This window comes from Montipora foliosa, chromosome 2, assembly GCF_036669935.1.
Source record: "Montipora foliosa isolate CH-2021 chromosome 2, ASM3666993v2, whole genome shotgun sequence".
In the NCBI taxonomy this organism is placed as follows: Eukaryota; Metazoa; Cnidaria; class Anthozoa; order Scleractinia; family Acroporidae; genus Montipora; species Montipora foliosa.
This window is the reverse complement of record NC_090870.1, coordinates 27,827,291-27,842,290: the sequence shown is the minus strand read 5'-3', so window position 1 is coordinate 27,842,290 and position 15,000 is coordinate 27,827,291. Positions and strand designations below refer to the sequence as shown.

Below are 15,000 nucleotides of genomic sequence, written 5' to 3'. Positions count from 1 at the left end.
CATACATCGAAGGTGTCACTGACGGAACCACTTACAAGAATTCTCAACAATAACGGCATCCGAGCCACCACCAGACCAGACCAGACCAGACCCTGCAACAGGAATTTGCGTCCCCCAAATCAAGACCTCCACCAGATCGGCAAACGAACGTTGTCTATTAATCCCCTGTGCGGACTGCACATGGAATTACATCGGAGAAACGGGTAGTCTACGGGTAGATGCTTACACACGAGAAAAAAGGAACTCATACGAAAACCCAAAGTTTTTAAAAGTGGTTCGAATGTTGCCAGCCATGCGTGGCTCGAAGGCCACATTATTGATTTTTGCACGCGTCATCGACAGAGGCAATTCACGCGTAAGAAAAACCCTGGAATCCTGGTACACTGCAATTACTAGCCAGGCAGACAATAATTCTAAGCAGCTGCCGAGACAATACTCAATTTTATTGTAATCTTATCCATGTTATTAGCATTTCTTTTGTATTTTTTGTATTTTGTTGTATTTATTTATATTCGTTCGTTATTTTCCCACCTTTTTGTACAAATATATTTTTACCTTCGCTTTTTACACCTCACTATTTAAAGATTGCAGATTGGCAATCGAAAGCTCACTGTTTTTTAAAACTTTTAACCAGAGAACGTCTTTTTAACTTTTCAATTATGCCCCCTGGTTACTCATCGATTTTTAAACACTTACTTAAGGTCTGGACATCAGAGACCTCCAATCTTTTCAAGCTGTGAAGTTTACTTGAAAGACTGTGACTTCATCTGCACAATCTTACTAAAAATGTTTCGGTGTTCTTGTCTATAAGAGACACTTGCTTTTAAGCAATATAGACAATTATAGAATTATCTCAATTATTATTTTCTCTTATAGACAATTTAAGAATTGTCCAGATTAAAGAGCGAGGATCACTTTTCTTCCTCGAAATAGATCTTCACACCATACACAAGACAATAATACAATCATGGTTTTTAACTTTTCAATTATACTGTTTTTAGGACGCTGTCACAGCCATCAGCAACCATCAATACTGGTCAGTAACAAGAAACCACGGCAAATAGTAAAGCAGTTTGTATATTTACCACCATGAAAAACATTTGGACACTTGTCGACTCATAAACTCATTGATTATAAATACTATTGAAGAGAATTCAGCCTCTTCATGAAAAAAAAAACTAATAGTCTACTTTGACCACAGGAAATCCAAAGTATCTTTACTTTAATTTGCTTCCTAAGAATTTTGTTCCTGATGAACCATCTGTAGTTTGCGCCAAGTTTTTTGATTTGTTTTTAAAGCCATCTGAAACAAAAAGAAAACACACAAAAATTATGATCCAGATATTTAAAACTGCCAGGTTTTAGGCAGTTCACTTGCATGTTACCTACCAAACTGATTAAATTAACTACCAGCTTGGCAGGTTTACACTTCTGAGGCTCTTTTCAGGAGGTCCCTGAAGGCTCCATCTCAAAGCCAAATCAACTGAATAATTAATACCGCGGTATAAATTAGAAAATGATGATACTTCCCCAGTACAAGGCTAATAATAAACAATCATTGGATGAAGTTTTTGTGATATCCGGAATAATCTGGGACCTTGATTATTCCGTATATCACAATTAAAAACCGAATCTAATAATTATTGTTTTATTAGACATTGTTTTGAAGAAAATAACGACAAATGCATTATCGCAGCAATCACAGTTTATTTTCAAACAGATTGCTCTTGGAAATCATGCACTGTGCGCGCAACCTACAGATTATTCACTAATCTGTAGGTACAGATTAGTGAATAATCTGTAGGTTGTGCTGTTTCCCAGAATTAGCTGTAGGCTTTTAGCCAATGAGAAGACAGTTAGACAGATGGTGACTACAATGTATAATAATAATAATTAATATTATTATTGTATTACAACAATATCTGGCCCCAGTTGTTCAAAAGGTGGATAGCACTATCCAATGGACAACTCAATTGGTTTTGATAGTGATTTATCCGCTGAATAGCATTATCCACCTTTTAAACAGCCAAGGCCTCCAGGGACTTTATAAATCTGACCTGTGCAATTTCAACTTTTCTTTCCCACATGCGTACCTAGAAAAGGTTATATCATGATATTAAAAGAAAGACATAATTCCATAATAAGTCCGAAAGAAAGAATTAAGTCATATCCAAATCTATGTAAGAACAGATCTCTATACAGGTATGGGTTATTATGACAGATAAAGTAATTTAATAATATTGTCAAAACTTACTGTTTTGTTAAGTTCATATAAATCAGCTCGTTCTGTGACGTAATCCAGAACCTGAAATTAGACATACAGTAAGAATAATGATTGTTGAGCTGCAATAAGTATTATTACAAGCCTGCGAATGAGATGTTGTGAATGAAACTTCTCAAATTGGCTCAATTACCAAAACATGACTTGCACCTGTTCTTCTGAACAAAAGTATAGTTTTATGTATTACAGTATGTATTCGTATTATTGATACAACTCTCTATACAAATCTACCATGACCAAACAAACTCCATTGTTTATGTCAAATGCTGTATTTTACTTACATCTGGTACTTTATAGTCTGTAAGTTGCTGCTTTAGCCTTGAATTTAATGTTTCTGCCTTTGTCCTCTCCTTGACAATGATACAGTCATAAAAGATAGTTAAGGTCAATTCAATAACGATTTTGAGAAAGCCTTTGACAATTAAATAATTATTTTAACAATTAATTTTATGCACAAACAACTTTGACAATTAACTTTTCACAGGAACTGATCTTTCACTATAAACAACCTTGGTTCTTTGGTCGTCTAAATGATTGTACATTTACAACCCACAAACCACTTTGCTGGAATCGAAGGACTCATGCCAGGGTATGTTTGCTAATAAATACAGCTAACCAAATGTAATTATTATTAGGTCAATCACTTCAATCTATTGACTTTTAGAAAACCTTAGAGAGTTGATTCCGCAGAGATTTGCAAAGAGTAATGTCACACCAAAACCATGCCATAATACGTTATTCGAAGAAAAGAAAATAATGAGTTACAATGTACCTTCTCGACCATTTGAGTTTCAGCATCAATCTTAAACAGCAACTCATTTCTTTGTGAAATTTCCGTCTTTAACCTTGAAGACTCCAATGTGAGTGTATTCAACTTTTTCTGTTTAATAAAATTAAATGCACTAAATATTCATCTGCACCAATTTGCCTCTGCAAGAAGAATCTCTTCTGGTATTTATAGACAGAATGCATAAATGGCGGCCAAAAAAATATTCTCTTGTTTATGTGCTAATTAGCCTCACTAGCCTTGTTTGCATGGACAAAATACAAAAGAAAGGTTGCTTGAGAGCGAGGCTAGTGAGTCTCATTTGCACATAAACAAAAGAATACATTTTTGGCCACCACTTAATATGCATTCGGTCAATACTGTATCTCTTGGTACTGTTGACTTTGGTTACATGTTATTAGCGATTACTCAACCTTAAATAAACATGTACCTTGAAAAAAGAACCTTGTTGCAACATTCATTAGATTGACCGTTAGGTCTTGGAGCTATTAAGATGTTAGGTTTTAGATATCTGAGGTACTCATGGGGTTATATACCTACGTTTTTTAGTCTGACCCTCAACGAGAGGAACTAAAAGAAGCCACAAAAGATGTGACCATCACTCCTTGGTCGTGTTCTATTGGGATCAACCGTTTCAACCGCCACCGTTTTAGGTTGAAGCGGTTGAGGTTTCCGAATAGAACACTTTTTCAACCGTTTCGGTTGAAATGCGGTAATTCCTGGGAATAGTCATTACCAAACTTCTCAGCGTTGAAAAGCGGAGGAAAAGCAACACGGTAGGATTGCTCGGCCTACTTTAAATGGCCCGCGTAAACGAAAGTGGTCGCTGCCAATGCTTTTTCAACCGTTTCAACCTAGTTTGATGCCAGTTGAAAAAGTTGTTCAACCAACCCAACCGAAAACCGTTTTTTTCCGAAATATAGAACACTAAAAAACCCAATCAACCCAACCAACTAAAAACGGTTGATCCCAATAGAAACCGACCTTTGTTTGCTGTATTAGTGGTATTCATGTCACAACTATTACAATATTTTATAATAACCTCATACCTTATAGGTGTTGAGAATTTGTTGTACATTTGTGGACATGAGTTTGAGCCTCAAAAGATCTTGATTTTTCTCATCAATCTTTTCAAGGTACTGCTGGTTTTCAATTTTTAGCTGATTGAAGTCGACTTCATGAAGTACTTCACCCATTTCTTCTTTCTACAAAGTAGGAAATGAAATGTCAATCACTTGATCATAAATTGCATTAACGTACAAATTGTACATACATGTAGAAGATTAATCAACTTTGCTGTACATTTCTGACAACTAGACTAAGTTTTAATATAATTTTTCCACTGTCTTTTTTATTACTTTGTTTGAAGATTTGATTTGACTCCGGTTTTGGACTTTAAACTTAAAAAAAAACATTGGGGTAGCGCTCTGGCTGCAGTGTGCAGAAGGCAGAAGGCAGTTCAAGTGGGATTTGAACTTGGTATATACCTCTTAATTCTTTCAGAGGCAATTATGATGACCATTAAACCACGCGACTCATGACAGATTAACGGGGAAATATGAAGAATAATAAGAATTGTGTGCGTGACTGGAAATGAATTTTTGTGTTATCGTATGACTCTAACAGATATCATAATTTTATAATTCTCCCAGTATTGTTAAGAAAAAGTTACAGTAACTGTATTAAATAGTAGAGACTTGCATTTAGCATCAGTTTCCTGGTTTTGATTGGAATCAATGCCGTTAAGATTCAACAGTTTTAAATCTAAACAAATATCCATGATCACACTTAAACTTATCATTGCGTCACAGAATGTGGACTGTGGACTTTGGACAATGGAATTGAAACTGGATATTTTATACCAATATATGCAGTTACAAGGTAATCCCTCATTTCAATCCTCCATGACCAATCTACACCCCTTTCAAATTTTCTCTAAGCTGTCACCTTCAATCTGTGACTTCAGATAGAACTGACAGTTAGATATCATTAGCACTTAAATCCAATGGATACATGCAGTGATTAACAAAACCAGTGCATACACTGACATAGACATTTACTTATATTCTGGCCTTTCTGACCTCTAAATTAAAACATACATGTAATGTAAGGTGAATGGATGTGCTTTCATGCTTGTTAGAGCCAGGATGTGCACAACTGACTGAACTTTATGCTTTGTTTGAAGGGACAAAGTATAGGATTCGGCTCTGACTCTTCTCTTGCTCTCTTTTTTGTTGTTGTTTTTTTGGGGTGGGGTTCGCGATCTTAATGCGCATGTGCAAAATATTTCATTGCATTGTAGAGAGACTTTTAGAGAAGGCACCCCAAGTAGAATTTGAACTCAGTCTCTCCTCATTCAGAGGCAAACTTGCAATGACCACTATACACCACAGAAGACTACATGTACGCATGACAGACTACTGACAGAGGAAATATTTGTTAAAGAATTGTCTGCATGACCAGAACAATTAAGTTTTCATTGCACGCAAATGCAGTTTCTAGTGAAACAGTCAACAAATAATGGTCATTTGCTTTTGTGGACCTCCCCACTGGGAAATGATTGCTCTCGTTCCATTTGGGCTGAGCGCTTCTACTTCCCAACCGTAAGGATCAAGGATGAAATGGCGCTAAAAGCTGGGCCATTTGAGGATGGCTGGCAACTTTGGAAAGTAAGAGTTTGGCTCACATAAGTTGACACATATTGAAGGTAAACTTAGCCTTGGTTCAGTTTCGAGGGTTGCTTCGAAATAACACTACCTTGTCATTTTATGGTGAAGGACTATGTCAGTCCCTAAGTGAGATAATTTTATGTAAAATAACCCTGAAATAGTCTTTCAAACACCAAAAATGATTACCACAAGACAAGTTTGAACTTTGGAGGCCATTTTATTGTTATTCATATCGAGATTATCTTTGTGCCGAAATTGCTGCCTCAAACGGTCACTTGTAGAGCTGGGCCACCTGTGGTTATTGTATGTCACTCAGTAACACATCTCACCAGGCTATAACAACATAATTATAATCTTCCGGTATTTTTAGGGAAAAGTATCAAATATTTTTAAATGGCGTTTCTAAAACGAGGGTAAGGGTAAGACCAAGGGTCATGGTAAGGGTAAGGGTAAGGATACGAATACAAAAAGTATCCTAAACATGCATAAAAGCTAACCTTAGGCCTAATTGGGCCTAAACAAAAGTTTAAGGTTAGCTTTTATGCATTTTTAGGATACTTTCTGTATTCGTATCCTTACCCTTACCCTGACCCTTGGTCTTACCCTTACCCTCGTTTTAGAAAGGCCGATTTTTAAACACCACGATCATAGAAACTAATGTAAAGCATCTGTTTTCTGGTTTTGATTGGAATCAATATGCCACTAACAGCAGTTTTAAATGTGAACAACAGTTATTCTAAGATTGCCCTTAACCCTATGGGTGGGTCATGGAATATGGACTTTGGACTTCATACTACAGAATTGACCTGGATATGAAACAAAAGTATGAGATAACAATGGCACACTGAGCGTAAATCAGAATAAACAGCAAACTGCAACAATAGCATGTACTGAACAAGATATTGTAGCATGAAATTTAAAAAACACTGAAATAATGTGAACTTTATAGGAAATCTGCTAAAAATCCTTAGAACAAAGTGTAGGTTACAGCTAGGTCGCCTTGTTAAACAAAAAAGCAGACAAAAACATACCTAGTTATTTAATTGTTCTTAAGTTGTTGTTCACATAATTGATGACAATAAAACGTAGAAACTTTAATGGGAATTGTCACTTTTTTATTTGAGTTATTATGATGTCACGTACATTGTACATAGGAATACCAACTGAAGAATACATGTTGGAATACATGAATGTGGTTGTTGACCTACACGAAAAACAATAACAAATTAATTACTAACCTGTTTTAGTTGCATGTGAAGTTTCCTCTTTTGAACCTTAAGAGTAGAGTTTTTGAGACGAAGTTTCTCAATAGCAGTGTCCTACAATCAAAAAGGAGTTGATGTATAAACAACACCTTCGACACAAATTTAAAATAATAACACTCTCCTTGTCAGCTCCTGAGTAATACTATGTAAAATTTATCAATAAATTTAATGTAATAATAACGTACATTGCACAATAACTTCGTAGTAGTTTAATTAAAGATTGATCGAGAGTTTTTTATCTCTAGTCACAATTACCGGTATTCAGATACTCTGGGTGTAAATTATGAGTGTTTCATAACTGAATTATTAATTGTTGTTAATTGGCTTTGTGATCACAAAAACCACTTAAATTTATTGCTGTAGGTTGAAAAGTTGCAATTTACTACAGGTATATGCAAAAGTGTTATTGTAAGTAAAGGAGTTGGTGATCACATTTAATCAATGATAATAGGGTGTGCATACATATATACCAAGAAAAAAAAGTATCTTTAGTTAATATGTTTATATTGTAGACTTGTGAAACATTAACTGATTGAACACTGCTCATCTCAGTTTAAATTGGAACTCAAATTGAGCTTACCCTGGATCTAAGTTTGTCCTCCAGGTATTTGGTAACTCTCTCAGCAATAACTTTATTGGTTCTCTGAAATACATGTATGTACAGTACATTAAAAAATACAAATAAAAAACCTGCTTTGAGGCAACAAAAAATAGTTTCACAAATATACAGTCTTGAAAAGCATGTCTTCAATTACTCTCAAACACCAGATATACACGTAATTAATGACAATAACAATAATATTGTACATGTAATATTAAAAGTTACAGCAATTATGATAGACACTGTGATAACGACAACAACAATGCAACCACTAAAATTTGCACCTCTCAGACATTTTTTTCAAAGAGTGCCTACAAAATATCAACCATTCAGATTTCATTAAATAAAGTATTTTTTCAAACGGTGCCGCCAACCTGGTCGATTAGAGCAAATTGCCTTTTGCCGGACATCCTTTGTCAGGAGAGACCGTGGCGGATAAGTTGGAGGTGGCCTCCAAATCCATTCAGAAAATAGGCCATAAAGGATGAGCATGTCGCCCCACTGAAGTACATGTAGTTAAATTGTAATAGACCGATTCGGCTATCTCAATGTTGTACCCAATTCAAACCTTTTGGGAATAAAACGTTTTGTTCCAAGTATTTCCATATCATTTAAATGTGAATGCTTCATTGTCATGCAAATTCAAAACATAAAGAATCTTAACCCAGAGAGATTTGAATTGGGTACAACATTGAGTTAGCCGAATTGGTCTATGCCCAGCTGGTTGGTTGGATTTTAACAGTATAAACTCCAATGGCATCTTGCTGGGCAGGACTTCTGAGAAATTCAGGAAAAGACACAAGACATGATGGCTGAGTGAGGCCGTCCCTCCCAAGATGCGCCGTCGACATCAAAAAGGGGACAAGCTTGACATGGAAAATCTGTTGGCCAAGACAGGCATCGAATCTCATTGGCTCAGGGATACCAGTACATTATAGGACCGCGTACACATCTCAAGAAACGACTCAAGCAAGGCGATCCAGGTGTCAATCAGTTGGACAAGATTGCCAAACAACACAACATTGATACTCCAAGGCTAAGAATTTGAGAACAAGTGGAAAGCCAACGACAAGATGACCCTATCACCCAATTGCCCGGCAACAACACATGGACTGAAGCCATCATGAAAAAATCATGCAACCCAAATGCAAACTCAAATTGTAGCACTTGTGTCTTAATTGAGTTACATGATTTAAAAAAATGTCCATGTCTGTCCTATTTAGGAAGTGGCGAAACCAAAATATCCTGGCTCGTTTGAAATCTATGAACGCCATACCACTTCCTGTTTGTGCTAATAAAAATTGGTAGAGTGGGAAGCAACACATCAAATCGGAAGGTTTGAAACGTCTGCACTATAAAATGTGATAATGTAACATCAGTTTTTAATTCAGGAGAGAGTAATGACAGAGCAGAGAACCTTGAAATCTGATTACTACCTGATTAACAGCTCCTTTGACAATATCTCTTTCAAATTCATATGAAGACTTCTTAACTTCAGCACTTCTGATATCAGCTTCTTCCATGACAGCCTGTAAGAAACATCACAATAAATTATGTTGTAGTTGAGATTTTTTCTTGCTTAACATTTTGTCGGAGTGGTTTGTTTTTTACTTTGTTTGTCTTTAGTTAAGACTTTTTGACAAAACAGTCATTATCGTGATCTGCAGCAAAGGAAAGTAAAACCCAAACTACTTTGAAAACTTTTTTAACCGAGGACATTTCTTTAATGCAACATGTACAATCAGTTTCCAGTAAACACTTCAAGGCACGCAATTAACCATTTTTAAAAATACTTTATGTGTTTTCTTTGCACTTAAAAGTGTCTTATTATGTGAAATGTGATCTGACACATAAAAGAATTCCTGCAAAAAGAGATAGAAAATTTGGCAGTGTAGATTTATACATTCTCTAAAGTCACTTACTCGGAAGTTATCGAGTATCTTTTCAGATTCATCCTTGAGCTTTTCAATTTCATCTCGTAACTCTTCCAGTTCTCGCTGGGCAATATCACACTTCTGCTCTGCAGTTAACTTTAAGTGCCTAGAAAAATTTCACAGGAAAAATGGTACCATTAACGGAAAACAAAAATAATTATTATTTTTTATATTGACTGACAGAGTCAGACTCTAATATTATGTCAAAGTAAACATTCAAGTGTTTCTGTGACATGAACCAAGGAATTGAGAACACAGCAAAATGGTACTATGTTAAGAAAGAACTTTTAACTGGCTTTTTAACATTCACAATTTTACTTGCATAAGAAACGCTGATAATACATGTAGTCTCAAGTTATGATTACCTTTGATTTTACCACAACAAAATATTACTCAAATTACATTATCACCAAGTGCAATTGAATCCTTTCTTCATTTATACATTTACCTGTCTAAAGATGGTCCCCTTGATCTTGATTTCTTTCTCAATCCTCTATGACTGGACTCAATCACTGGTTGAGTAGGGCCTTGGGTGGCTTATATAGTTGAATGTAATAAAACAAAACAGTGAACAGTGAAACCTAAAGCAATCACCAAATGGTGACATATAACCTCAGATGACAAACAACAAAATTTTCCTTTGTTTCAGATTATCATCAGGTGATAATTAATATAGAAAAAGAAAAATCGAAATTAAACTGGTTTTAGAAATTTTAAACCAAGAAAAAACATTGAACCACAACACATATACCAAAACTTACCAGCCTGTTGCAGTTTTATGTCCTTTGGATCCACCCTTTTCAGGTATTTTTCAAACATTGTAGTTTCATTTTTGAGGACGTCATTGGCATGTCTGTGATACACAAAATTTTAATCATCAGATCATGCTACAGTTTACACAAAACAACGATTACATGATCATCATACTCACAGTGGAAAATTTTATTTTCTTTTAATATGGTAGCTCACATACACAAGTCATGTACTCCAGAATGCTGAAGACAAGTAATTAACATTATCCCTTGACCAAATGGCTTTTAAAATTAATAAATTATTACTTGGATTACACATTATTAGCAGACTCTCAGCCTGGGTAGTCATGTATGTTTTAAAATTTTATTTTATTTCCCTATTCTACATTATGCTTTCTGAACAATTTTTATCAGCCTCAAGGAAATTGACTCAGACATATCACGCAACAGGGGAAATGCTGCAGAACAGTACATCCAAAAGCGGTTGCAAAGGAGACTACAGTCATGTAAATCTGCAACTGATATACTCACTGTCTATGGTAACCGTTGTATATGTAACAATACAAACTGGCTTCCATCATCCTAGTCCTCTTACATGAAGTCTATTTGAGCAAATAATGCAATAATTGAGGGATGGCACTTCTGTCTGAACTGACTTTTGAACTACATGTACATGTAAGAACCTCCTCACACGGCGATTAGCATTAGGCTGCTGCAGCAGTGATCTAACCGAAGGCCATGGGTTCAATTCCCACCCCAGTCAGGGTTTTCTCTGTCCTTGTGCGGACCCAATCCATTAGTAGGGCTAAGTCACCCACATGGTCTATATGGGTAATAAACTTAAGCACTTCACATTACACTCTTTAGTAATAGTTAAGTCTGTTGAAATATAAGTGTTACACGGCCATTACGCTTGCAAAAACGCTATTATTATTGTAATATATAGAATATCAAAATTATTAATTTTGCAATTATACTTGGGTTGTATCAGATCGACTTCATGTTTGCATCAAGACATCAAGCACACTATAACATTAGCGGTACATGTATATTGTAAATAAAGCAATCAATTTGCCAGTATCTGACACTTGCAGACTGCAGACTAATCCTAAATCACAGTTCTTGAAGGCTAACCGTTTTAAAATGGCTGCTTAGACTTAAATACTGTGTATCAGCGCTATTTGTAGGCAGTGTCATACACCTCAATTTTGCTCCTCCTGACTGTCTCAGCTACTCTGGTCAATTTCAGGTTTTCTTTGGTTGAATCATATCAACTTGATGTTTGCATTGAAACAAATTATTAAAATAAAAGCTTACGGATTATTTTTTCTTCCCTGTAAATGACAATTAAATTGCTTATAGTCAATTATCACGCATTCAATTAAGCCAGAGTAGCATCAAACCATGTTTGGGCAACCTGGTTGCAGTAACAGTATTATAACGCCATGATTTAGAAACAAGGACAACTGTGCCCACGATTCTTAGTGATTATATTAGACTTACAAATTCTCTTGAACAAGATTATACAGTTCCTCGTCCGTAAGTTCAGCAAGAGGTTCTTCGTCGTGGTCTAAAGAACTGCTCATGTCCACATCTGACATCGCCATATTGATTTTCCTGCTTTTACATTGAAGGTTTCCATGGGAACAGCTGTTAGATCACACAAGCGAGGTAGTACCCAACATGTTCCTGGAATCGAGGTTAAACGTTCAGAGACGTTTTGCGGCCATCTTTGAGTTTTTCAAAGTTTGGTAATTTTTGTAATCCGGTTGCATCCTGAATTTCTCAGTTCGCAACCATGAAACTTGTCAGGTAGGTGAATGTATATTTTTTTCTTCCTTTGTTAGATTGTATTATTTCGTTAATGATTCTGATGTGTGCATTCTTTACAGGTTTTTGATGAAGCTAAGCCACGAGACGGTAACCATCGAATTGAAAAATGGAACAGTCGTTCATGGAACGATCACAGGCAAGTTTGGCTGTAGCTACGAGAGGCAGAAGTGTTAGATTTTAACGCTAAATTGTTTGAAAAGTGAAAAATTATCTCTGAACACTAACATTAAGAACATGAACATTAAGATGATGGTGATGAATGCGGTTCCAGCAACAACACATAAACGATGATAATAATTTTATTGTGCTCTGTACTTAATTCAGCCGCTTGGTTTCTTTAGAATAATTCAGCAGCTTGGATTTTTTCGAACAGCCTTGACATTGGTTGGTTAAGGTAGGGAGGAGAATTGAGTTGATGATCTTGAGTGCAAGGGACGCTGGCGTGCTGGAGAAGTGATCCTGCAGTACATAAAGGGGCTAAATTGCAGAATACCCCGCAACTTATTTGCATTTCATAGAATAGCTCCATTGTATTCAGAATCGTTCTTCAAAGAGTGCCGCCAGGGGAAACAATAGTGGTGTGCTGTGGCAGGGTATAGGGAAGATATCTGTTTACAAACATTGCCTTTTGTCATTCAAGTTTGCCAATCACAGGAATAAAAGACCCTTTGTTTTGACAGCCACTGAGGCTCCGGTTGGCATATTAATGACAATATGTGACATCAACAACATCTTCTGTTCTGCAATTCCTCCCATGTAGGTGGTACTTGTAGCTTGCTTCATTAGCTTTGTGTGTCCTTATTTTGCTCTGTCCTTCCCAAGATGGTCATCCTCTGTGAAGATGCTTTCAACTTCAAGGTGTTGAATTAAATAATTTCTCCTGCTCTAGCTGATAGCTGTTGATGTTTATGGCAAGGTTGCCTGGTGTTCTGCTCAATTTCATTGTTTCAGTCTTGCTTAGGCTTACTCTCGTGTTGTAAGCGTCGCATGCATTGCCCTGGCTGTGGCATTACTGGGCTGGAGAAGTCAGGAGGTAGCCCTGGCTGGTAATGACAACTGTCTACCAGGTGATTGTATGGCTGCGACTCTACCCCCATCAGATGTGTCATTTGTAGCCTGAAGGATCTCTTAAATTGTCAGTACATGTATGAAGAGACCTGGAGCAATGAGTGATACTATGCACCATTATCTCAAACTTAACACATCTCTCTGGACAACCTCCATCCTACCCCTGAAGCATTTTGAACTATTGGAATTAAATTGTTCAATTTCCCATCCCTGGTGACAAATATCTACCTATACCTATCTATATCCGTCCATCTATGGGAAATAGAAAAAAGGAGCCCACACTGTTCGCTCTATCACAAGAGTTGTTTGCTAAAAAGGTAGAAGACCTCTGACAATCACTGTTCACTGGCAAACATTTTCCTCACAGGACCGTTTTATTCTCTTTTCATCTGGTCAAACCGTGTAGGACCATCCACTCTTTAAACAATGTCACAAAATGTTCCAATTGTACTTGTTAGAAGATCTGTTACAAAAAAAATGCCTTACATGGGAAATAGTTTTTTTATCGTCTTCCAAAGATCGGCCACAACGCTTTTGGTGCCGCCATCTTGATTGCCGCGCAATGCAAGTTGGGTACTGATCACATTTCGTAGTTGCTTTGCGGTCCGGTCATGGGAACTTTGAGTCAAAATCCGTTTTTTTGTAGAAAGCAAGCAAAAAACCATAAAAGATACTAGCATAAGTTACATGTTTTTCCAAAAGATGACAGACATGTCAATTCAAGCTATCAGCTGGCATAACAGGGCATCGATCACAAAGGTCGAAAGGCGATCATGAGTGCCTAAATTTGCAAGCAAAGAATGTTTTTCTTCTTCGCCTTGATTTTCTATTCTTTCTTTGCTTGTGAGTATTCTGGTTCCAACTGATCCCTGAAGAAGAATCTGCATCTTCTCCATTACACTGAATCTTGTCAGGAAAATAATTATACACAATATAAACAAGGCAACAAGACTTGAGCAAAGCAACCACGAAACGCCATCAGTACCCAAATTGCAATGCATGACATTTAAGATGGCAGCACCAGGAAGTGTTGAGGCTGATCTTTGGAAGACTATATAAAAAATTATTTCACTAGGTAATATTTTTTTTTTGTTACAGATCTTCTAATACATACACATGGAACATTTGTTAAAACAATGCAGGTTTCCTTTAAGCCACAAAACCAATTTAAATTCTCATTGACTGAAATGTTCAGCTTATCACATATTAATTAAGAAATGAAAATAAAACTTTGCTCAAACACATGCACACTTTCACTGAATCATGTTCTACATTAACCATCATTTAAAGAAATCCCTCAAGTTCATTTGCAGGAAGTGGTTCTTGCCCATTTTGTTTGACAATCTTGTCTATCTGTTCATGTGTAACAATAATTTTTAACGACATTTACTTTACTCTTGTGTATTTTAGGTGTGGACATGATCATGAACACCCACTTGAAAGCTGTCAAAATGACAATAAATAACAAGGAGCCTGTACAGCTGGAGTCCCTTAAGCATCAAGGCACATAACATCCGTTACTTTATTCTCCCAGAAAGTTTACCTCTCTAGATACACTTCTTGTAGATACATGCTCCTAAAGCATAAGGCCAAGTAACAAAAAAGACGCGTGGTATGATTTCTATTATTGTTTTTTCTCCACCACACTGTACCTGTATCTTGAAATGTGGAGCACTGCCGTGGCAACACCTGCTGCTTTGTTTGCGGCGAAAATTAATGTGGATTATGACAGTTTTGTTTTTACCCCAGTAATCCTGATTCTTTAAGTTTCTTTTGGTTGAGAACAATAGCAAGGGGGATGAAAACAACA

General features: G+C 36.4%; 2 protein-coding genes and 1 pseudogene across 2 annotated transcripts in view; 2 read left to right on the top strand and 1 right to left on the bottom strand.

Annotated features, from left to right (window-relative positions):
- Positions 1-1,064, top strand: part of LOC137991422 (uncharacterized) — a 1,898-nt gene extending 834 nt beyond the window's left edge. The window contains exon 2 of the mRNA XM_068836514.1: positions 1,002-1,064. Within this exon, the coding sequence (XP_068692615.1) occupies positions 1,002-1,064 (63 nt within the window). The remainder of the gene's footprint in view (positions 1-1,001) is intronic.
- Positions 1,060-11,915, bottom strand: LOC137992785 (cilia- and flagella-associated protein 263-like). The gene is made up of 13 exons (XM_068838301.1): positions 11,793-11,915; positions 10,299-10,390; positions 9,986-10,073; positions 9,526-9,643; positions 9,040-9,132; positions 7,583-7,645; positions 6,976-7,056; positions 4,118-4,273; positions 3,054-3,161; positions 2,563-2,631; positions 2,255-2,305; positions 2,058-2,093; positions 1,060-1,303 (listed from the first exon to the last, which is right to left on the bottom strand). The coding sequence occupies exons 1-13, from the start codon at positions 11,894-11,896 to the stop codon at positions 1,235-1,237; spliced, it is 1,128 nt and encodes a 375-aa protein (XP_068694402.1). The 5' UTR covers positions 11,897-11,915; the 3' UTR covers positions 1,060-1,234.
- Positions 11,916-11,969: 54 nt separating this feature from the next.
- LOC137991421 (small nuclear ribonucleoprotein Sm D1-like) lies at positions 11,970-14,770 on the top strand (annotated as a pseudogene).
- Positions 14,771-15,000: the final 230 nt, after the last annotated feature.

What these genes read in the sequence shown, in the direction of transcription:
- LOC137992785 (XM_068838301.1), bottom strand. Translation starts at nt 11,896, where the DNA reads ATGGCGATGTCAGATGTGGACATGAGCAGTTCTTTAGACCACGACGAA. An exon ending in AATCTTGTTCAAGAGAATTT is followed by an intron (nt 10,391 to 11,792) that starts GTAAGTCTAATA and finishes TGTGTATCACAG; the next exon opens with ACATGCCAATGACGTCCTCA. An exon ending in AGGGGACCATCTTTAGACAG is followed by an intron (nt 9,644 to 9,985) that starts GTAAATGTATAA and finishes AAATTTTTCTAG; the next exon opens with GCACTTAAAGTTAACTGCAG.